This window comes from Capra hircus, chromosome 13 (assembly GCF_001704415.2).
Source record: "Capra hircus breed San Clemente chromosome 13, ASM170441v1, whole genome shotgun sequence".
Lineage (NCBI taxonomy): Eukaryota > Metazoa > Chordata > Mammalia > Artiodactyla > Bovidae > Capra > Capra hircus.
In genome coordinates this window covers 42,263,068-42,288,670 of record NC_030820.1, presented here as the reverse complement: position 1 = coordinate 42,288,670, position 25,603 = coordinate 42,263,068, and the positions used below count along the sequence as shown (strand labels likewise).

The window sequence follows — 25,603 nt, the reverse complement described above, 5'->3', positions numbered from 1 at the left end:
GTAAGTCTATTCTTCTTGCATATAAATAAAACTGAACAACAACAAAACCAATCAGGAAGCACTGGATACTGATTAAAAACAGGCAGAAACTAGGTAAGAGACTTGAAAGGAAGCAGCTGCATGAGATCTTCATGTGGTCTGTATGGCTCTTCCCCTAAAAGAACCAACCTCCCAGTCCACAGGCTTACTGATTTAAGTTTCCATAGACAGAACGTGGCCTGCATGAGGAGATAAAAATTGTGGGGGAAAAAAAATCTTCCAAAATGGGAAGCAGCCAAATTACAAAATCTCTTCAAATCCTTAAGTAACTCCAGAAATGCTTATACACATGAGAGACTCCCAAGGAATCCATAAAAGCAACAACTGAAAAGCAAAAAGACCTGAGCAGAGACCACAGGCCGTAAGAATTAATGAGTTTGATAACGCCATATTAGAGGAACTTGGTACATTTCGTGCACTTTCCAATGACAACACGAAAGGACCACACCTAACTATGCTAGGACTAAGGATTCAGCCAGACAAAAGATCCCCCCACCAACAAAGTATAAAATCAAGCCTCCAAAAGTGCAAGATGAATGGTCAATAATTTAACTGCAACTCAAAACAAAATCAACACTCAATCGCAGAAAGAATCCAGCATCTCTACAATGTATACCAATCAGTATGTGCAATATGCATGGTATAAAATAGAATTTTATATAAAGATTACTAAATGCAGGGAAAAAAGAAAAGCGATCAAAACAGATGCCCAAATTACTGATGTTAAAACATGCGGGGAGTTAAATGCAGCTACTATAAAAATGTACAGAACAAATATGCTTGTTCAAAGATCTATGTTCAAAAATATTACATATTCATGAGTCAAAATTAATAAACAGAAAACCTCACCATAAAAATGAAAACTATATTTTAAACATGGGAATTCTAGATCTATTGAAAAAACTTTAAAAAATTTTAAAACTCACTGAATGTGATTAACAGCTAATCAGAAATAACAAAATGTGCACAACAAATGAACACACCACAAAATTTCACAAAACAAGCTCATGAAAAGGTGATCAACATTAGTCCTCAGAAAATGCAAATTAAAATTATAAAAAGATAGCATTTCACACCTGCTGAAAAAGACTGACAATAGTGAATGCTGGCAGGGGTGTGGAGCAACCACGACTCTCACACCGCTAAGTGTAAGCAAAATGCTACGACCCCTCTGGAAAGTTGTTAAGCAATGTCTCATCAGATGAAACATATACATGCCATTCTCGACCAGCAGTTCCACACCTGGACATGTATGTACCCAGAAGAAGTGGCAACTCAGCTCCATACACACTGTTACACAAAAGTTCATAGTAGTTTCATTCGTAACACCCCAAAACTTTTTGAAAGCTACTTAGATGTCCATCGACAGGACAGTGTGACATATTCACACAATTCACATAGTGGAATACTACTCAGTATTTTTTAAACAACTACCAGCACATGCATCAATACGGATGAATCTCAAAAATACTGTTAAGCAAAAGTGAGCACATATTCCTTTTATATAAACTAAAAGGAGACAAAAGTGATCCTTGGTGATAAAAATTACAAATGCAGCTGTTACAGTGGGGGTTGGGTGACTGCGCGGAGATGCAGCTCAGGATCAGAGGGGTTTCAGGACAAGGTTAAAGATGGGCTCTCACCGTGCAAATCCCTGTGGCAGTTCTCCAAGGCCGTAGAGTGGATAAAGGTATGGGCTTTTGCCGTATCTTGCCAAAGACTCGCTGTAAAGTTTAATCCTATTAATGGTTTCACAACATGGCTGATCTAAATAGCTAGACAAAAAGAAATGAACGTTAGAAAGCACTCTGGCTTGCATTCTTCTGCTCAATTTAAAATCGTTTTCTGAAAGGATTTCAATTCCACACTTCCATATATAGAACTTCTTTTTCACAGTATAACATAGCTATGTATTTGTTTTGTTAGAATTTCCACTCTGCAGAATTGGGAAATTCAGTGACAATTTCAAGAAAAAATATAAATCTAAAAACCAGAAGACTTACTCATCAGTTCTGTAAAGTGCCAGGGCATGACCAGTAAAATCTATAACATCCTGGCCCAAGTCAAATTTCTTATACACCTCTCGCATTGATGTCTTCTTAGGATCAATGCCCTCAAAAGTTCGAGGATCGTTCTCATCAAAGTTGGCGACATATACCAGGAATTTTCTGAATCGACGTTTTTCAAACAGCCCCATTAGGCCTAAAAAAGAATTTTTCAAAAAGACACACTCACAACAGGACACTGAGGAAAAGTAAATGTGAGAACAAAGTCTAAATATCCCATGTTTCTATCTTAGGCTCTTACAATGCAATGTGCAATTTAAAATACAAGAGTTTTAAAATAAATTTCTTTCTTTCTTAACCATTTCTTTAAAATAAACTGAGAGTTTCGTAACACTTTGAAATACACTGTCATAATTATTTAGTCCCTAAACTGTGTCCGACTCTTCTGTGACCCCATTGACTGTAGCCCCCTGGGCTCCTCTGTCCATGGGATTCTTCAGGAAAGAATACTGGAGTGGGTAGCCATTTCCTCCTCCAAGGAATCTTCCCGACCCAGGGATAGAACTACAGTCTCCTACACTGGTGGGTGGATTCTTTACCACTGAGACAACCGGGCTTCCCATAAATAAAACAGATCAGCTATTAAGTCTTCAATTCTACAATACAATTACAAGTAATTATGACCCATAATTAATTAAATATAACAAGTTTAATTATATTAGGTACACATACAACTTTGAAAAACTATTACTCATGAAGGCATCTATCTGAATGTTCTTTCCACAACTCTGATCTGTACTCTAACTGCCTAAAATTCGAAATGCTGATTTTTTTCTTTTTCTGTATGCTAAGATACACTCTGGCATTAAATGGAAAAGCAGCTTAGATACCAAGAACAAGGAGACCGCAAAGAAATTTAGATGCTGGTCATGCTTCCAGTCCTAGATAGATAGGCAGTTCACTGCTTTTTACACTAAAAAAGAGGTGAGGAGAAAGCTATGAACCACCATATAAGAAGCCCTCAGCTCCTCCTACCAGTCAGGATTCCCACTGTTGTGAACAGCTGGTAGAAAGACAAGGTTAAACAGAAGGACATTTTCTGGGTCCCTCTCCTGCTGCCCCTTTCTTAAACCATACAGCTACTTTAAAAACAACTGGAGCTTTACATAAAAATTCTTAACCATTTCTTTTATACCCACTGACAGTTGAATATTTTGATACTTTAAACATTTTCCCCCCAAGACAGCAGTTGAAATCAACAAAACTGAAAATTAAAATGATCATGAGATGATTCATGACACCTGACTACATTTAACCTTTTTAATCAATACTTATGTAATTTAGCTTTTAAATTTAAAAAAATGGACAGAATGCATACACAGTAAAAAGCATAAGGCTAAAAAGAAATATTCTATTATGCTACTTAAGACACTAGTATAGCCGTCAGGGGAAGGCGCGAGAGCCAAAGAAAACATAAGTCACCACGCCAATGCACTTACAACTCAGGAGTCACTCTGGTGGACGTGTCTGTTGGAACCTAGAGCTCTTAACAATAGCTAAGACCTCACAGCGTCTTTTAAAGTAAAAATGAAAATCTACTGTGTTTCCTTCAGTTCCCCATTCTTTTCTTTTCTCTTCTTTCCTCTTGATTCCTCTCCCCGCCTGCTCCAAGCCTTGAGCCTGACAGGAGCCTCTCCCAACACAAAGGAGCCTCTCTAAGCTGCTCCTCCAGTCCTGTCAGAACCAAATCTCTGTGTGATCACCAACATCTGAGAGACCTGAGGCTCTGAAAAGGTCGTAATTTAAAAGGTTCATGTACAATAGCTACTTCTATATGATGACGCCTTCGCTGGTCACCCTATTTAAAACAGCAGCCCCTCCCACACCCTCTCCTTTCATCTCCACCACCATCTGATACGCTTTTATATCTGATTATATCACCAGCTGAAATGCTTTTCCTTTCATGCACAGCCAGCCTGCCACTAATGGAAGCACAAACAGGAAAAGCACTTCTGTTTACTTTTTTCTCCTCTGCTGCACCCGCCCTACCCCAGACCTTCTTAGACGGGTACCTGCCGTATAACAAGTGCCCAGTAAATATCCATTCCAACTAATTAATGTCCAATGGAAGTGAATATAAAAGAAGTTGACGTTCATATACTGGACACACAATATATAAAGGAAATACTCAAATTATATGATAAAGGGACTACAAAAACTCTTTTTCACAATTAGTCCATTGAGCTGCGCCTTCACTTCATTTCAAATGGCTTTACCTTCTTTCATGCACTTGCACATTGAGATTTAATTACCGAAACAGACACCTATGTCAAGACAAAAGCTACAAAAATCTAGAGCAGTTTCAGTAAAAGGAAAGGAAAAAGCATCCCAATTAACAGGTGTAAGATTTGACAAGAGAATTAAAAAATGAAGAATGAATGTCACAGGAAAAGCAGAGACACAGCACGCGATGCGGAGTTCCAATGGTGGACCTCAACAGCCTCACCCCAGGTTGCAGCTGGCCCCGCAGCAGGCGTACCTCCTACCACCAGGAGCTCCCGGTCACTCGGCTCTGTGCTGTCAAAGGTGCCCCCGACAAACACATGCCTCACAGAAGAACACTGAGAACAAGCAAGCTAAAGATTCAACTGAGGACACAAGGTTTTGCTGGGCACATTTCAAAGCTATTCAGGAAAATGTCTCAAACTTTTCTAAGTATCTGTGTTCAACATTACTATAGAGGCCAAATATCTTTCTCGTTTACTTGACTAAAGTAACATTTGACCAATGAACAAATACTTACTGGAACCTTGAGGTTTTAGTTGGCACCATGACCTTCCACAAAACCAACATTATATACAGCTCCTTAAAAACCCAACAAAAACTCAGGCTTCTTGTTGTTCAGTCGCTCAGTCCTGACTCTGCAACCCCAGGGACTACAGCATGCGAGACTCCTCGTCCTCCATTATCTCCACTTAGGCTATGTTAACAGAAATATATTGGCCAAAGAAAGTAAAAGTTCCACTGAAACTGAGTCGGCATACAACATTTGAAGCGTCAGGTCTGGTCTGGCTCAATTCTATCATATATATGGTAATCTTGGCAAGTCAGAATTTTCAAAGAAAAGTGGACAAGAGACCTAGACAACATATTATATCAGAAACCACCACAGGCACTGAAAATGGGCAGCACAGAGAAAAAAGAGAATTCGAGGTTGTGTGCCAGTCATTAAAGTATCTGAGAAGCTACATATTTACACACTACATGGACCTCCCTGGTGGCTCAGATGGTAAAGAATCTGCCTGCAATGTGGGAGATCCAGGTTCAATCCCTGGATCAAGATCCCCTGGGGAAAGGCATGGCTACCTACTCCAGTATTCTGGCCTGGAGAACTCCATGAACAGGAGTCTGGCATGCTACAGTCCATGGGGTTGTACAGTCCATGGAGTGCAACAGAGGAAAAAAGAATCAGAGGCTGAGTGGCAGCTGTTAAAATATCTGAGAAGCTATATATTTACATACTACATAGTTTAGTGGTTAAGTGTGGGGTTCTTGAGTCAGACAAATGTGGCTTCAAACTAGTTCTCACTAGTCATGAGCTATGAGATTCATGGGTTCTTTCATACCTGTATACCTCAGTGTTCGCTCATGTATATGCCAAGAATAGCACATCTCAGAGGGCTGTCGTGAATAACTGTGCACAAGTGCCTGTACATAATGTTAGCTATTATTAAAGTATAAAACAATGGGTTTATCTTTCTCTTGAACTTCCCACCCTCTACACATTTCCTATCCTGTTTATTCATTCTGTCTTGAACTGTCCTACCTGTCATTCCACCTTCAAAATCCTATCCATCAATACAAACAGTTGACAATAAGGCAGCGATTTAGCAAAAATTCATAATAATGTATGTTAAGACAGGTAAATCCTACTTGTACATTAAACCTCAATAAATCTAACCTTAAAAATATATAGATTAAATACATTTGCTTATTTTTGTAAAAATAAACATGAGGATACATCAGAAATAAGTAAAAATGACCACCTAACAAAGTGGAAAGAATGGAATGGCAAAGGTAAGAACAAGACCCTAAATATATCTTTTAATATAACTTTGACTTTCAAGTCATGTAACTGTTTTACATATTTGAAAATATTAAATCAAAAGGGAAAAATAAAACTCAAAAGGTTAAATCCTTCAACTTTTTTTAAATTAAGGAGGTGGTTGAAGCTATTACTATGGGTTAAGAGCTCAAGAGAGCGTAAAACTTTTAAATAAAAAAACTGTACCACAAACAGTGTTTAGAAGAATTTTCAAACTCTTGGACTCTGATTTCTATGAGGACACTTTATTTACATCAGATGCGCGTCACTGACAAGACTGACCTCTAACCCAGGCTCACAGCAAGGACTCCGGCCACTCAAGCAGGAGCAGCTCCTGCCTCACCACCTGTCACGCCCAACCCAGCCCCTACCCTTAGTGCTAGTTTCTGCTTTCTAGCTATAGTGTCTTTCAACACTTTAGGCCCAATATCTTCTCCCCTAATAGGAAGAAGTAAATAAATGGAGTTAGAGGAACTGCCAAAAAATTTCCTAAGAATTAACTGGCACTTTTCCTGTTCTCCAAAAGCAAACCTTTCCCTCCTCTGAACTCCTAGAGCACTTAGAAAATTTATCTACCCTTCAGTGATACACATTGATCCTTCCTCAAACTGCTCATTCCTCATGGCAACAAAATCACCTTTAAAGGAAGGAAGGTCTTTTCTAGGGGTGTTTGCTATTTAATAAGACTCAGAACAGAAGATGTTAACTAGGAGCCTTTCAAGAGCCAGTAGAGGAAGTGATTTGGGGCAAGAAATAAAATCATTCCATCCTCACTGGCAACTCCTAGGAACAGAGATGCTGGAGAATGGGCACAGGACCAGGGACAGGACATGGCCCCAGGACAGCAAGTGGGACAGAGGCACTGGCAGTCAGCGCAGACGGCGATCGGCTCACGGGCTCTGCAGCAGCCCACCAGGGTCCCCGCGCCTTCATGCCTCTCACTTCCTACGTCATTTCAGGCCTGAGGTTTCTCACCTATAAACTGGAAACCCTACCCCTCGAAGGCTTCGCGAATCAGTAAGAATGGGAAGCGTCTCCCACAGAGCCTAGCACACGGGAAATACTCCACGAGACAGCAATGCATATGAATTATTTATCGGAAGAGAGACGCTAGACCCAAGGACGCCCAGCTTCACCAGCAACAGGCTCCGAGATAAAAGCTCACCAGGCTTCAGAGGGGGAGGCGCTTTTGAACATCTTGTTTACGGATATACTGTCAACTGCCAAGAATAACGTCTGGCACATAACAGACATCCAATGACTATGCTGACTGGGTGAGTGGGGGCATGGCCAATGCAGGGGACTTTGAATTTTATCCCTAAGATCCCTTTCCATTATAAAGTTTTAATATCTGTGAATATGAAATTACTTACTAGATGCCAGGGCTTCTGCTTCAGTGGAAGGTACCTTGTAGATCTTTCCTCCCTTATAAACAAAGCTCCCTTCAGTCACTTTGAAATCCAGATAGCGAGTGACCTCCGTAAAAAGCAGCATCTTAACCAGCTGACCTGTAGGAGTCACATAATTCAAACTGTTATTTACATCTTACTACTTTCAAAAGTTAACAGAAAGAAAAGTAGTTTATTGATACTAATGGCTTTCCAATTTTTTCTTCACATCATCCATTAGCTCCTACAAAAGTCCCCAAAGCCATTTCTAATAGGAAAATCAGAATGCAGACCTACTGTTTGGCAAAGTTAGCCTTTTCTTCAAATGTTACAACTTCAAGGTGAATAACTTTATCAACTTGCTTTTGTAAAAATTATAGAATAATTATTTCAAGTATGAGGTTTAGAATTACAGTACTATTACAAATAGGTCTGGGTTTCTTTAAGGTTCCTACTGCATATTAAAGAGAGGCAACTCAGGCAAAGTTTTCCAGGAATTTGTGTTTTTCAGTTTCTAAGTCAATTTATATTTATTAAAATGAACACTAGTTTTGGATCAAGAAAAATCTAGGATAAACCAAAGGAAATTCTGGTATACTAGAAATAGTAAACTTCTTTGAGAAACCAAACAAAATTATTTTAAAACTCATTTGAAAGGATAAACATATAAGGACAATCAAAAAAATTTTTTGAGAATAAAAGAGAGTAATGAGGAGACCTTTATGCAGTCAGATGTTTCAATATACTGTAAATTAATTGGTCCATAAATCAGTGTAAAACAGAGACTCACATATAAGAATTTAATATATGATGAAAGTTTCCTAATCAGAGTAGAAAAGATATATGATGCTGAGGGACAACTGATCAGTCAATTCGAAAACAAATTTCTATCCCTACTTCTCAAACAATGGGGTAATAAAATTTATTCATTCGGTAAAACAGATGAACTTATTTATACAGTGGAAAAAAGAAACCATAATACCATTAGAAATAGCTATCAGAATTTGAAATTTTAAAGACAGCCTTTCAAATCAAAACCAGTAACAGAATGATCAACCAATGACTGCATGAAAACTAAAAGCTTTTGTACAGAAATAAAACACAAGAATTGTATGTAAGGCCAATGACAAACTGGAAAAGATACTTTCTGCTGCTTCTGCTAAGTCACGTCAGTCATGTCCGACTCTGTGCGACCCCATAGACGGCAGCCTACCAGGCTCCCCCGTCCCTGGGATTCTCCAGGCAAGAACACTGGAGTGGGTTGCCATTTCCTTCTCCAATGCATGAAAGTGAAAAGTGAAAGTGAAGTCGCTCAATCATGTCCAACTCTTCCTGACCCCATGGACTGCAGCCTTCCAGGCTCCTCCGTCCATGGGATTTTCCAGACAAGAGTACTGGAGTGGGTTGCCATTGCCTTTTCTGAAGATACTTTCAACATACTTTAAAAGGGCATTTAACAGCCTTTAGAATGAGCTATTAATAAAGAAAAACACAAAAATGTCTATAGAAAAATGTGCAAAGCAGAAAGCAATAAAGGGCACGAAAGCCAATGAACTCTAGAAATCATTTCACTCTCCAGTATGCAGATATATATTAAAAATCCATTATTCCATCTTTTAGTATGACAAAATTCACAAAACCTAAAATGAATCATATCTGGGCATGGTAAAGGTATTGGGGAAGCGGCAGTCAGTTTACTGGCGAAAGTAAAATTTGGCAATATAAAGGAAATGTCTTAAAGAGCCCTGCCTGAATCCCCATGCTATACTTCCTGGAGTGGACAATGAGACTTATCTCTTCCATCCCCCCACCACCCCACCCCACTTCCATCCCTCCCTCCTTCCCGCCCTCTCTCTCTCTCAAACATTCACAGTATAATGATTGAAAAAGATGTTAACTGGGAGAGGGAGAGGGAAACTGGTGGATTATACACCAAAATATTGACTATCTTTCAAGATGATAAGATTTTGGTTATGCAAATTTTATTTCCTTTCTGCTTATCTGTTTTCTAATTTTAATTAAGTAATAAACTTTTTATATTTACAATTAACCTCAAGAAAATTCAATTACTTAAGTCCAAGATTAAATTCAAATAAGATCTTTCCACTGAAACAAACTATAGAACACAAATTCCAAGGGGGAAAGGGTGGCACAAACATTTTCATGGGACATAGACTACAATTCAGTTTTTCAACCTCTTAGAAAAAGATGCTAAAATCACAGCAATTTATAGATACTTAGCTGCTCTAATTAAAAATATCAACAATCAAAATGAAAAAATTACAATGAAAGCCTACAAACTAGAAAAATATTAAAATGGATGTTTCTGAAGGCCCAGTTATCTAAGATTGTCACCAAGTATCAAGAGCAAAGTCTGTTACACAGTTTTGACGTGTATGATGCCAGAGCATAATTTTGTTTCTCCAAAACGAATTACTGATAAGTCAGTGCCTCCTCCCTCTATTCTTAACATACTGACCCTTGAAGCCTTTAATGGACCCTATTACTCACCGTACTGTTCCATTCAACAAAATCCACTTCCACCTACCCAGAATAATACTCTAAGAGTCAACAGCTACTTTCTACTTTCAAATCAGAGTCGATGTCCTGTCACAAAGTTAAGTTGGAATTCCTTACCATTTGCCATAAGGAACTTGGGGATTAAGTCAACATTCCAGTCTCTTCCTCTGCCCATGGATGCTGGTGGAGCTCCGGGTATCTTAAATCTTTTGTATAACTAAAACCAAAACAAAAACACCCATAATGTGACAAAATTTAACTTTCATTATGCAACTATTTTTGATGAAGTGATTCTGATATAGCAAAATACCACCAACATGAGGTAAAGGACAACAAGGGCATTTCATTTTTAATCAGTTAGGCCACTTAGCAATATTCTAACACATCCATAAATTAAATACATTACTAAACTAATAAATGGTAAAATAAATATTGCAGAGGTGGTGTGTCTGCTCTTTACTAGCAAGAATGCAGAACCAACTGTTACTGAAGTACTAGTTCTGCAAAGTTTGAGACTCTAGATAAAAAGCAGCTTGCAACTTAAAATTTAATATTCACTCAAACTCATGAATCCTATTGCTAAGGTGGAACAAAATAAACAAAGTTTGTATATATTCATTCAATAAAAACCCCAAGTGAGGGTGGCAGGGCGGGGAACCCAAGTTCTCACATATATTACAAAACAGGACAACTCAATCAAAAAATGGACAGAGGATATGAACAGACATTTCTCCAAAGACATACAGATGGCCAAAATGCACATGATAAGACGTCAACAACCAGAGAAATGCAAATCAAAACTACGTGAGGTATCATCTCACACTGGTCAGAATGGCCATTATCAGTAAGTCTACAAACAATAAATGCTGGAGAGGGTGTGGAGAAAAAGGATTCCTCCTACACTACTGGTAGGAATGTAAATTGGTAAGGCCACTATGGAGAACAGTATGGAAGTTCCTTAAAAAGCTAAAAATAACTACCATAAAGTTCAGCAATCCCATTCCTGCCTTTTCTAAATCCAGCTTGTACGTTTGAAGTTCTAGATTCTCACACTATTGAAGCACAGAAAAAAGTGGTTAGAAAGGATACATTCACCCCAAAGTTCCTTATACCATGACTTACAATAGCCAGGAATGGAAACAAATGTCCATCGACAGAGGAAAGGATAAAGATGATGCTTTACATATATGATGGAGTATGATGCAGCCATAAAAAATGTTGTTAATTGTTTAGTTGTTAAGTCATATCTGACTCTTTGCAACCCTATGAACTGCAGTAAGCCAGGCTTCCCTGTTCTTCACTATCTCCCAGAGTTTGCTCAAACTCATGTCCAATGAGTCAGGGATGCTACTGAACCATCTCATATTCTGCCACCAACTTCTGCTCTTGCCCTCAATCTTTTCCAGCATCAGGGTCTTTTCCAACAAGTCAGCTCTTCATCAGGTGGCCAAAGTACTGGAGCTTCAGCTTCAGCATCAGTTCTTCCAGAGTTGATTTCCTGTAAGATTACTGGTTTGATCTCCCTGCTGTCCAAAGGACTCTCTAGCATCACAATTCAAAAAGCATCAATTCTTTGGCACTCAGCCTTCTCTACGGTCCAACTCTCACATCCATATGTGACTATTGGAAAATACATAGCTTTGACTATAGGGTCCTTTATCGGCAAAGCGATGGCTCTGATTTTAATATGCTGTCTAGGTTTGTCATAGCTTTTCTTCCAAGGAGCAAGCATCTTAATTTTGTGGCTGCAGTCACTGTCCCCAGTGATTTTGGAGCTCAAGAACATAAAATCTGTCATTATTTCCACTTTTTCCCCATCTATTCGCCATGAAGTTAGGACCACAAGCCATGACCTCAGTTTCTGCATGCTGAGTTATTAAGTCAGCTTTTTCATTCTCCTCTTTCACCTTCATCAAGAGGTTCTTTAGGGCCTCTTTGCTTTCTGCCATCAAAGTGATGCCATCTGCGTATCTAAAGTTATTGATATTTCTCCCAGCAATCTTGATTCCAGCTTGTGCTTCATCTAGCCCAGAATTTTGCATGATGTACTCTGCACATAAGTTAAATAAGGCAGGTGATAACATAGAGCCTTGATGTACTCCTTTCCCAATTTGGAATGTTGTTCTGTGTCCAGTTCTAACTGTTGTTTCTTGTCCTGCATACAGGTTTCTTAGGAGGCAGGTAAAGTGGTCTGGTATTCCCATCTCTAAGAATTTTCCACAGTTTGTTGCGATCCACACAGTCAAAGGTTTTAGCATAGTCAAGGAAGCAGAAATAGATATTTTTCTGGAATTCTCTTGCTTTTTCTATGATCCAGTGGATGTTTGCAATTTGATCTCTGGTTTCTCTGCCTTTTCTAAATCCAGCTTGTACATCTGGAAGTTCTTGATTCTCATACTACTGAAGCATAGCTTGAAGGATTTTGAGCATTACCTTGCTAGCATGTGAAATGAGGGCAATTATACAGTAGTTTGAATATTCTTTAGCATTGCCTTTCATTGGGACTGGAATGAAAACTGACCTTTTCCAGTCCTGCGGCCACTGCTAAGTTTTCCAAATTGCTGGCATATCTAGTGCAACATTTTAACAGCATCATCTTTTAGGATTGTAAATAGCTCAGCTGAAATTTAATGAAATTTGCAACAACATGGGATCAGCCAAAAATTAAAGAAAATATGAAAAAGAATGTGTGCACGTGGATATCTACATATGTGTAACTGAATCACTCTGCTATACAGCATAACTTAACACAACATTGTAAATCAACTATATTTCAATAAAATAAAAGGGCACTAAGCTTTGGAGTTATATAACCTGGGTTCTCTCAGCCCATCTCTGTGATTGAAAGCCCAAAGAAACTATTTGCCATCTGAAAAAACAGGGATAAAATCTTCGAGTGGCTGTGATCAGCACTGGTGTGGCCCCCAGGCACCCAACCAGTCTACACTCTATTACCTCCAAGAGACAACAGGTACCTGCTCTGAATGGCAACAGAGGTGACTATGGAACATCTCTTCTACAAGCCCCAAACAAGGAGCTCCCAAAAATTATGACGCTACAGATAATCTGTTTAAAAAAACAGAACTGAAACCATCCATAAAAAGTAGAGATTCACAAGGAAAAGACTCGACGCACGAAAGGCACCTTCATTCACTCTAGTACTTACATCTTCCAGCGGTGTTATAGATGCGCTCTCTCCTCCGTAATACGGGTTTCTATCCATGTGAAGAACTTTCTTCCCATTCACTGACATTATACCTGACAGGATACATTCCTACAGGGAAAGGATAAACATCTTCAAAGGAAGGAAAAGTGCTATAGCATGTTTCAAACATAATTTTTTTAATAAGCCTGTCATTAAACATTCTTTTAGTAATTAATGCTTTCTGTACAGGCAATGTATGATGTAACTTTAAGGACAAACCCCTAAAATAACCAGAGTTCAAAGTATGGTCAGTGGACTCCTCTGGGTCCCAAGGTTAAAACTATTTTCTTAACAATACTAAGACATCATTCATTTTTTCCCACTGTGTTACATTTGCAAGAGCAATAATGGATAAAATGAAGCCAGTGGCTCCAACTGCACCAGTCATTATATTCTTCACCACAAGGCACTCATAGTTTAAAAAAACAAGGTCTGTTTCACTTAAAACTGTCCTTGATGAAGCATAAAAAGTCACCTCTGTTAAACAACACCCTCAAACACCCATCTTTTAAATATCCTGTGTAGCCAAATGGGAAGTATATATAAAGCAATGCTGGGTCTAAGAAAGCCTTTTGGGTGACTGACTTATAAGCTAAACTAGCTATGTTTTTCATGGATCATCATTTTTATTTGGACAAATAACTGACTGACAAACTATGATTACTCAGACTTAAGTACTGGGCAGACATTTTCACAAAAATGAATGTCAAGGAAAATTAACTAATAGTGTTTGCTGCCAATAACAAAAGTCAAAAATCTTTATTGAAAATTTGAATTTTAGGAACTTCTATCCATACCACGGGCACGTCAGATCCTTTCAGACAACATCAGTGACACTGCATGCATCCATGCTAAGTCACTTCAGCTGTGTCTGACTCTTTGCGACCCCATGGACTGTAGCCCACAAGGCTCCTCTGTCCATGGGATTCTCCAGGCAAGAATACTGGAGTGGGTTGCCATGCCCCTCTTCAGGGTCAGTGACATTAACAAATATGAGTTTTTGATATTGCATCATGAAATGTGTCAACAATTCAGAAGATCTGCAACTTAGTAAACTAGTACTTTCCAAGTGACCAATGATGTTACAAAATCATACAGTGGGCTAAAAGTGGAATTCGAATTTTAATCTGATGTTCACTGATGTGGTTTCAAATTTCATATTGCAAATTAATCTTTAAAAAAACTTGCCACTTGTGTTTTGGTATAAATCAAAGCATAGCCACAACAATCTGAAAGGCTATTAAAATACTCCTCCTTCCAACTACACATCTGTCTAAAGCCTGATTTTGTTCATGTGTGTGAATGCTTAAGTCATTTCTGTCAAGTCAGACTCTTTGTGACCCCATGGACTGTAGCCGGCCAGGCTCCTCTGTCCATGGGATTCTCTAGGCAAGAAGACTGAAGTGCCCTCCTCCAGGGGATCTTCCTGACCCAGGGACTGAACCTGTGTCTCCCTGCACTGCAGGTAGATTCTTTACCACTGAGCCACCAGGGAGGCCAAATTTTCTTCATATACTTTAGCTAAGACAAAAACCATGAAAGACTGAACGCCGAAGCAGGTAAGGCATTTTTTTGTTTTAGGAAACAGTTATACTTCAAAATATTGTTTTTCACATTAACATATAATGAGTTTATCTTTGTTATCTTTAAGTGAATTAATAAAAAATTTTTAACTTCTCAACACTGATTTCTAATAGGATAAATATTGAGAGATACTCTTACAAACAAAAGCTCATCAGGGTCCTCAATTTTTTAAGAGTAAGTAGATCCTGAGACCAAGAGTTTGAAAACTAGAGCCCTAAATGAAGCATCCAGGGACAGAACCATCCAATTGATTAAACTATCACTCTCAGAAAAAAAGGTATATAAAGCATGAGTATACTGAGACATATCAAATTAAGATGGGGGGAGAGAGGTTAAGAAAGAATCCAATTAATGGATTAATGAGAAGAAACAGAGATGGGATACACATTTACTCAAAACCATTATACCAGAGTTTAGGTGATAATAACTCTTTTTTTTTTAAAGGACAAAGGTAATCCCCTGTAACTTTATAAATCCTAGTGCATCTCAAATTTATCCAAGACTCCAGACAGAGGGAACAATCTCTTCCCCCTAGAAGCCTGACTCTAAAATCTTTATCTTAAGAAATTCATACACATTTCAAATTTTCCTCCATAATGTACTATTCATTTTAATATTTTTAAATAGTTTAAATTAGTTACTATCAGGTTCAAATTTTACTACAGGAGGGTGCATCTTTTTATATCTGGATCAAGAAACAACACATTTTGAGTATCCCAGTAGGCCACCTCTAGCCACAATCACTTCTCAGCCTCAGCCACGTTCATGACTTTTAAGAGCAAAGATTTGTTTTTCCAGAGTTTCTGAACTCTGAATAAATGGAATCTTGTAGTATACATCTTTTAGTCAACATCCATGATTTACTTGCAGTCTAAATTTTTTTACTCTTGCTATACAGCAGGGGTCCCCGAGTACAGGAGCCAAGTCCAGCCTGCAGGCTGTATTTATAAGTGAAGTCTCCCTTACATCCATGGCCATTTCTTTCCATACCGGTTGCTTTCAGGGTACAACAGCACTGTAGCTGTGTCGAAAACCACAGGGCCTGACAACCTACAACCTGACTCTGTGGACCTACACAGGTTTGCCTAACTCTACAAGCAGGAGATCTCACAGCATGCTCCTGACTTGGTCATCACCCGTGAATCTGTTAGAAATGTAAATCTGAAGCAGATTCTAAAAGTTCACTTTGCACCCACATCACCCTGACACTTGTTAAAAGACTGCAAGGGCCCCCACCCCCGCAGAGCTTCTGAGCCAGCAGGTCATCATGGAGCATGAGAATCTGCATTTCTCACCAGCTCCCAGGTAAGGTTAATACTGCTGCTCCAGGATCAATTTCAGGAATTCCGAGGAAAGCAGTGCTGCTCAAACTATTATTAAACACCCAGGGATCATGTTAGACTATACATTTTGAATCCATGTATCTCAGGTGAGGCCTAACCTTCTGCATCTCTAGTAAGTTCTCAGGGGTTGCAGCATGGACCACACTACAGTAACAAAGTCACAGAAATCTACTGAATGACTACTCCTTACAGATATGCCACAACTTACTCATCCATGCTACTACTGATGGACACTGGGATAGTGTCCAGTTTGGGGATGTTACAAATAATGCTCCATCAACATTCTCAGAGTGTCTTTCTTATGCATGCACTTGTTAGATATGTATGAAGGAGAGTAAAAATACTGCCAAAAAGTTTTTCAAAATGGTTCTACTAATTCATACTTGTGCAAACAACATATGAAAGTTCCTGTTGTTTCATATCTTGCCCAACATTTGTGTTAAGTGTCTATTCATATTATTTGCTCATTTTTAAAATGACCTTTCTCTTTTTTACTGTTATATAAAAATTCCTTATATACTCTAGATATTTTTAAATGCTTTACCGGCTACATGAACTGCAGAAATCTTCATCCACAGATTGACTTTTAACTTTCTTAACTGAGGTCCTGATAAACAGAACTGAAGGTATTTTAACCGTAAAATTTAACTCCAGTATTATCCAAAGCAAGTCCCTTGCTTAAAAATCAAAAGCAGCACTAACATATGATTCAACGTATTATATGAAAGTAGATGTAATATTTACAATCTCAGAAACAGATAATAGCATCAACAGAGGAAAACCAAACAGTCACATTTCCAGTCGACAAAAGCAGACTTCATGGTTCAACTTTCGGAAGCAAAATCAGAGCAGCAACTTTTGAGTGTTGCAGAGCTTCTATATATAACTTTTCACACTCCACTGCAAGTAAGCATGACCCACTCCCTGGACCACGGCTCTAAAACAACCTCCGGAGACTGAGGCCTAATAAAGGATCCAATAATATAAAGATTCTGCAGTCCAAAGAGCTGATACTAATTGCCTTTAAAGAGCCTTGGAGGAAACATGATAAAAGCTAATTAATAAATTTGCAGGTTCACTGATTCTACTAAACCATCAATAAAAGACTGCTTTACACTGCCAAGAGAATACATAGTAGCACAAATGTAATACTTTAAATTTTACAACATGAAGTTATTAATTCATTGATAAAACATGAATTATATCTGAGTATAGGGTATATATTAATTATCTCAAAATTTTAATATCCTCCCAAATTAACAATTCAAAATTAAAATTCACTACCAGTACCTGGTGAATACAGAACAACAAGCAAAGTACAAAGTCAGAGAAACTACTCCAAATGAATTTCCTTTTTTCACACTAGAAAACCAGGACCGTTAAACATCTATGTCAAGAACACTGGTAACTTTTATCAGGAAACATATATGAATGGATGTTAACACAGTTTTAAAACTAAAATGCTCCACATTTAATTTCAAACTCACCCAAAAGTGACCTGAAAAGTGAACATGAAAGTTGCTCCGACTCTTTGCGACCCCATGAACTATCCAGTCCATGAAATTCTCCAGGCCAGAATACTGGAGTGGGTAGCCCTTCCCTTCTCCAGGGGATCTTCCCCACTCAGGGATCAAACCAGGAGAACACATAGAGACTCATCCAAAATAACCAGAACTAAAAACCATCTTCAGAATCCAAGTTTTTGTTTTCTCGGTTTATTTATTTTTTGCTATTATGCCTTATTTATCTTTTACTTTTAGGGCTGAGAGCACGTCAGGGACTCAATATGCATAAGTGAATGAATGAATGCATGCATGCACTCACGAGATGCACTCAGGAATCTCAAGCAGGGTCATTCATCCCAACTGGGCTCAGGCCCAGAACCCAAGTTCTTTATGGTAATGGCATGTCCTACATGCTGTCCTACATAAAGAAGTAACCAGATTAAACAAAATGGTTAAAGTTCAGCTGCAGCAAAATTCTAGTCTCTGTAGATGTGTGGGTGTGGTGATGGTCAGGAAGGACCAATTAGTTATACTGCACCCAACCCCGACCCCAGCCGCTTCCTACTTAAGGGCAACCTAGGCTTGAAGAGAATAGAACCAGAACACATAATATTTTGATACAACTTCCAAGTGACCAAACTAAGCTCCATGACCACTCTAAATTCTCCTGCATTTTAAATTTCTGGTATAAAGGGGAAAAAAAAAAACCCAGAAACTAAAAGCACACAAAAATGTGATCCGGAAAACAAGGTACCTAACAACTCATGTTATAGAAAAGTGCCTTTTGAAAGCTACTTGTCTAGAAATATAAGAAAAATATACTAACCAGAAAACTTAAAATCAGTTCATCATCTTACAGCAATAACATAATAAAAACGAATGCCAGTGTTCAACAGAATGTTTCTTCAAACGTTTGTCAAAAGTCAATTTATCTTGAAGTTTGGTTCTAATTATATCATTCCTGCTCAAATCCTCTCTTACTGGCTAGAAGATGAAATTCAAACTTTTGAGCCTACTGTCTTCAACATCCTTGGTGACATGCCTTCTTCCCAACTCCCTCATCCCTTAAACACAGGTTCTCTTCTAATACTGACTTACACTGCTCTGCCTAGAAAAATCATTCCTTGTGTTCAAAGTTTACCAGTATTTTTTAATTTTTTCCAGTATTGATCTAATTGATTTATAGCACTGTAAAGATGTAAAGCATAATGCTTTGAATTACAAACATCTTGAATATCACAGTAGGTTTAGTGAACATCCATCACCTCAAGTAGACACAACATCAAATAGAAAAAAATGTTTCTTTGTGATTAGAATATGAAAGGTTGTTGTTGAATCACGATGCCGGGATTCTTGGCCCCCGGAGGAGGAGGAGAAGAAGAATTCAATCCGGGGCCAGAGACGAGGCTTGATCACTCAGAGCTTTTGTGTAATAAAGTTTTATTAAAGTGTAAAGGAGATACAGAAAGCTTCTGACATAGGCATCAGAAGGGAGCACAAAGAGTACCCCCTGCTAGTCTTCAGCTGGCTGTTATATAGTCACCAGCAGTCCGTTAATGAAAGAAAGGAATGTCTTAAAACTCAGAATGGCACCAGGCCCCTCACCCATAAGGTGCATTTTGGGATAATCTTGGCACCAAATGGTTAATCATGGGCCATAAAATGATTAACTTGAATCTTGAAGAAGGGCAGATCACCACACAAATACTTTCATTTACATAGATTAGAGGAACAATATCTGAGTATAACATACTGGTTTGTCAAGTGGGTTCTGAGCCAAAAGGCGGAACTGACTTGAAGACAAAGTTTGGGGTAAATGTATAGTACATCAGCATAGCTTAAGATAAATATTTCCGTAAGAAAAAGGCATTGGTTAACTTCAGGTGAAACCAGGTGTCATGGCAACACAGAATTTTAAGAGAAAGCTTTTAAATTTGTATAGAGAAGGAAAAAAATATTGCTACTTTGTTTCCTCCTGCCCCTTAAGAGAGATAAAAATGTCTGACACTTGCAGGCTATTTCCTCCCTTTGGACACCCCTGGCCTTCCTGCCTGTCACCCTCTCAAATACTTAAAGATTTATTCTAACAGCTCCCACTTATAATGTACAGCAGTGGTCTCTTTATCATGTTACACATTACATCCCTAGTACTTAACTAGCTTATAACTTACTTAAGTCTGTACCTTATGATTACCTTCATCTAAACCCCCTCCCCTACCTTGATTATGTTTTAAAGCCAACTTAAATACCTCCTTCTTTATGAAAGTTTTTGATTCCAGTATCAGAATTCCCCCTGAGAATTGAACTCAGAGAGAACTGAACTCTCTTAACAGCATTTTCTCACATTAACTCGTATTATACTACCCCTCGTATGACAAGAAGCTACTCACAGACAGGTGTGCTTGGCTTTATATTGACCATAAACAGCACAATGGCCATAGACATGTGAGCCACAGGTTTACCTAGTGGTCTTTCCAACCAACGTCTCACTGCTACCGAGAAATGCTGACGTGTGTCTGATTTACTTCTACTCTACTGGACCAGTATACTTGAGGCTGATTTAAAATACAGACTGCCTACACAGTATTTATACCTTTCAAAAATAAGACAACTGCATATATTGGTCCTGTGATCACTACTGCAGTGGACAAAATGTCCTTTGTCCACAGAACTCTAACAGCAATGGGAAAGATTTTCAAGGAGCAAATACAAAAGGCAATTCAAGATTTTTTAAAATCAGGTACAAAAACTCTTTGATGTCACAAATTTTAATACAGAGAGAAGAGGAAAAGTATGTCTGGGATGTAAAACAACGTTTTAAACAAATAATGCTGAGAATAATCTGGTTAGAGATCACTAAAGTGTCTTTTTTGATTCACAGCTCCTTACGAAAATCACCATGCAGAAAAAAACCCAAAATACCACTGGGAAGCCCAAGCAGCTGTGGAGCTAGCTGCCCTTGTTTTATTATGTATTACTATTTCTAAGACTAAGCACACAATTTCTAAGATTCATGAATTCATTGCCAAGCCCAAAGTCAACCAGATACAGCATATTAGTGGTCAGATGCCCATGGTCCCCAGTCTACCCATCAAAGTAAGCAAAGAGGGAAAAAAGGAAAAGTAGACTAGAACTACCTACCAAAGCCCAGCCGTCTAAGAGGACTTAGTAAGAAGGCCAAAGTTCCCACAGAGCTCAGGAAGTCTCAATGGCTCCACTGTGTTACAGCAGTACTCAGTAATTAACCCTCCCTTTGTGAAATCTTGTTATCAGGTGTTCACTACATTCCTTAGTCTGTTAAGGAAGCTGTGATATCATTTGAAAGCTTTTTTCTAAAAATTATGGTTCTTTTGATTAATCTTTAGTCCCCAGATCAATTCAACTTTTCAACAGTGCTGTCTTTAAACTGCTTCGGCTGCCTGGGGAAAGTGGTACTTCCCAACTATGTTTTAAGGACTCTGCTTCTGAAAGGTACTTCTATGATTCAGTACATTTACAAATACATTCCTCACTTACTATACCTCAAAAAAATAAAGTTATGGGTCTTTAAAGGGAAAGCCATCAGTTCCTTAAAATATTCAACTATATAGAACACTGCACTTCTTATAGACAGAATGAATATTTTGCTCTAGTTTATAGCAAACTATTTTAATCCTTCTTTAAAGTTACTATTAATATTGGTGCACTAATATGACTATTTTAGACATAATAATCCATAAAAAACAATGGCCACATTAGAAAACACAGAGAAATCCCAAAACTTCCTTACATTTTAAAAATAACAAGTTAATTGCACTTAAAGTAATTAACACACAAGAATCACGTAACATTTGGTATCCATAAGTGATAACATATGCCTGTTTTCAGGTTCTTAAATCTCAGGCACTAAATATTTGTAAGTCAAAAATTAAGTAAATGGTATGTTCACACCAAATACTCAAATTATAAATTGAGCGTTTTTAACGTTGGTGGTCTCAAGTAATCGAAGTTCTCCTATCAATAAAAATGAGGGTAAAAGATTTATCATTATTAAAATCATCCCATCATCACTACTACCAACAACTGTAATACAACAGTAATAATATGATTGCTCTGAATTGATATAATTTAAAGAATATCTCACAACAACACTCTAGGAAGGTTCACAGGAAACAGTTATCACAGCTATACAAATGACAGCAGAAATTGCTCTGATTTCTAAGTATGCACCTACCATTCATCAAAAAGGTCACAATTAGTCCAAATGAAAATGTAAATAAGGTGCAACTTGGTTGTTATACAGTTAAGACTGCCCGCTTTGATACAAAGTGATCCTTCTGAGCTAGGCATGTAGAAACCAGCATGAGGGGAGAAAAAAGGAAAGGGGGCGGGGGGACAAACCTGTGTAAGGAAGGATTTGCACTCATTTGTCCATGTTTAACTGACCTAATCAAGAGCAAATCTGAAAGACCAGCAATAACGGTAGAAACACAGTGGAACTAACTGGCTCTAACAAAAGGCTGGTAGCAACAGTGCCCATTCCAACGGGCAAACTAAACTACTAAGCTCAGCTCAGAATCCCAATTAAGCACTTCGGAAATGGAAAGAAAAAAAAACCCTGCAGTGGGTAGGCCTACTCATTTAGGCATCCAACAGCTCACCAAAGAAATTGAACCCAATATCTCACATTCCATCACTCTCATCTATTATTTTGTACAATTTCCCAGCCAGTCGCCTCTTTTTCTGGACTGGTCAAACATAGTAAAGCATTCAGAAATGCGTATTACCCAACAATCATCATAAATCACCATAAAAAGAAAATAACATGCCAGCAAACTATCACTGTAAGTTTCCAACAATTTTTTCCTAAGAATATTAGCCAAATGCAAGTTTCACAGTTTTCTCTTGTCCAGAGAAATCTAAAATAGTTATTCTGGAATACTACCTGAAAAAAATTTTTAAATCTTGAGAGATTACAATGCATTTCAACACATTTACATCAAATGACTCAGGATTTTGAGATCAGTTCATATGGAACACAAGATCAAAATCAGGGTTCATCTTCTAAAACGAAGCAGCCAGCCCCATGTCAGAATTTCAAATTTCCAAAAATCTTGATAAATGGAGACGGTCCCTATCTTCAAATGGAATTCTTTTGCAAGATGAGCTGTCTTCATTTTCTTTTAAAAACCACAGAAAAGTACAACTCCTGCCTGCGTTATCTGCGGAATATCACCTGAAGTCCTCTGAGCAGACAGCTAGGAAAATACATTTACCCCGGTGACAGGAACACCTGGCCTCTAGCAACCAACCAACTCATCATCAATTCCTTTTCTCAGGGGAAAAGGTTCAGCAGCGTCGAGGTGGGCAAGGACAGATCATACATAAGGCTGGCGAAAGCCAGATGAGACCCATTTGGAGAAAAACTCATTTCCAATCCCATGGTCGTTCAACTGAGATTGGGAGGGTGGTTACACAGGAATGGACAAAGCTTCTCACCTGGCGTGGGGGAGGAGGCTAAGAAAGCCAGTTTTCTCCAAAAAAAAAAAAAAAAAAAAAGTAAGTTCACTGACCTGAATTACCAACCCAACAGCGATTACCTGTGACTGGTCACCGAAACTGACTAGCAGCGGGGCCTGGAAGCTGCGGAGGAAACGCCACTGGGCTAGGCTTCACCCTCCCCCACTCCTTTCTGTCTCCAGGCGCGAGAGGCCCTCGACCAGCAAGGGAGGCGCAGCGACGCCGCAACCCGGGCTTTCTCGGCCTTGCATTCCTGAGACCCTTGCTCGGCCGCCCCAACCCGTCCAGGCACCTGTCCGGGCCAGGCTTTTGCACACCGCGGTGTCCCTTCCCCGCAGGGCCCGCTGCAGATACGGCCCGCCCGGAGGGACCCCCCCGGGAAGAGACCCCCGGCCTCGCGGCGCGGGGGGCGGGGAAGACGAGGCTGAGCAGGGCATGCGGCCGGCCCCCTCCCGGCCCCGGGCCGCCGCCCCTCCTCACCGTCAGGCCAGTGCCCAGCACGATCACGTCGTACTCTTCATTCATGGCGGGGCCGGGCGCGGACAGAGACCCAGAGAAGGCTCAGAACTCTAGGGGTCTGGGGCTGCGGCTGCCCCGAGAAGAAGGCGGACCAGGGGGCGAGCGCTCAGGCCGGACGGGGCCTGAGGGAAAAGGGAAGCGGAGGCAGAGACTACACGGAGCTGGCGAGCGGGGAGCCAGCCGCCACCTCAGACGGGAAGAGAAGAACGGGGCGGGGAGGGTAGGGAAGGAGGCGAGGGAGAGAGAGGCGGGCTGCGACCGCGGCCTCCGCAGCCGGGGCGAGGCCGGGAGGAAGCCGTCGATCACGCCCTTCCGGCTCGCTCATTGGCTACGTCTCCGTCGCCCACGACCCGCTTCCTCTCCCCGTCTCGCGAGAAAAGGGCGGGCCGAGCCCCTGGTGGATTTCCGATCCGTTCCCAAAGCGCGGTCGCCTTGGTTGGGGGTGGAGGGGGCAGCAGCGCGCGGGCCTTCGAGGGCGGGGGCGGGGTTGAGCTTGTGGCCGGGGGACCCCTGTCCGGTTCTTCACTCCCGCTCCCCATCGGCGGCGGGGCGCACTCTGGGCCCCGCGCCCGCAGCTGCCCTTGGACTTTGGGCCCGCGGCGACCACGTGGCTGGGGCTGGCCTCCCCAGCCCCCAGGACCGCGGGCGGCCTCCCGCAGCCCCGCACACCAGGAGCTGACGCCATGCGGCCCGACTCCGGCTGCGGCTCGGCCCTCTGCGCGCCTAGCTGGTCCTCTGCAACTTGTCTTGCTTTTCTTTTTATCCTACCTCCATTTCCTGAAGGAAAAAGGACCTAATGAATCTTAAGGAGTTCAGAAATCACTTTTTTTTTCTTAACTTCCCTCCCAATGTTATTCTTGCTTGATGCATTGCCCCATGTGCAGCCTTAGGAAATAAGAATTAAAAAAAAAAAAAAACTCTACTTTTGAAAAGGAAACTTTCGCATAAAGGGGAAGGGCAGATTTGATCGGAAGCAGGTCTGCGCCTACTGAGAGCTATAATCTAAACCAGCTGTAAAGATAGCTGACCAGCACGTGAATGGATTTAGGCCACAGAGTGTAGGGAAAAAAAAAGATTCCCTGTTTTTTGCCTTTCATATCCGAGCCGGCCCAGCCCTGCAAACACACATTTCTTCAGGTTTCTATTTGGCATCTCCAGCCCTGGTGGCTTATGTTCTCAACCGAAGAGAGCAGATCCAGTGTTTTCAGCCTGAGCATGCAGACAAAGGGCTTCCCTGATGGCTCCCGCGGTAAAGCGTCTGCCTGCAATGAGGGAGACTCGGGTTCGATTCCTGGGTCGGGAAGGTCCCCTGGAGAAGGGAAGAGCCTGACAGGCTGCAGTCCGTGGGGTCGCAAAGAGTCGGACACGACTGAGCGACTTCACTTTGACTTTCATGCAGACAAAAGAGTTGGTGTTTCCTTGAAGATTTATTCTCAAATAAGAGCTGTCTAAAGTGAATCTTGAGAGACAGACCTACCTTCCTTCACGTTTAAATCACTCTGATTCATGACAGAATGGGACAGTTTTTTACAATGTTTCTTCATCCCTACATAGAGTTTAAGAGGGTATATTATAAGACAATGGGCCTTTTAGAGGGAGAGGAGAAGAAAACTCAATGTACATCATTCTTAACTGGATTTGTATACATTCGTGGCTAAATGAATTTCTGTTGTTCAGTGGCTAAGTTGCCTAAGTCTCTTTGTGACCCCAGGGACTGCAGCACTCCAGGCTCCTGTGTCTTCCACTATCTCCTAGAGTTTGCTTAAATTCATCTCCAAAATGAATTTTTACAAGTAGACAAAAATCAAGTGCAAAGTTACTAGTCTATTGAACAGATTGTATAACCATGTTAACTGACTGGCTAAACAGGTGATGCCTTAAGAAAGTCCT

General features: G+C 40.1%; 1 protein-coding gene across 1 annotated transcript in view; it reads right to left on the bottom strand.

Moving 5' to 3' along the window:
• Positions 1 to 24,291, bottom strand: part of GDI2 (GDP dissociation inhibitor 2) — a 29,239-nt gene extending 4,948 nt beyond the window's left edge. Inside the window, exons 1-6 of the mRNA XM_018057299.1 lie at positions 23,675 to 24,291; positions 13,225 to 13,332; positions 10,176 to 10,275; positions 7,524 to 7,658; positions 2,043 to 2,241; positions 1,683 to 1,814 (exon numbers count right to left, since the gene is read on the bottom strand). Coding sequence (XP_017912788.1) covers positions 1,683 to 1,814; positions 2,043 to 2,241; positions 7,524 to 7,658; positions 10,176 to 10,275; positions 13,225 to 13,332; positions 23,675 to 23,719 — 719 coding nt within the window. The 5' untranslated portion in view covers positions 23,720 to 24,291. The remainder of the gene's footprint in view (positions 1 to 1,682; positions 1,815 to 2,042; positions 2,242 to 7,523; positions 7,659 to 10,175; positions 10,276 to 13,224; positions 13,333 to 23,674) is intronic.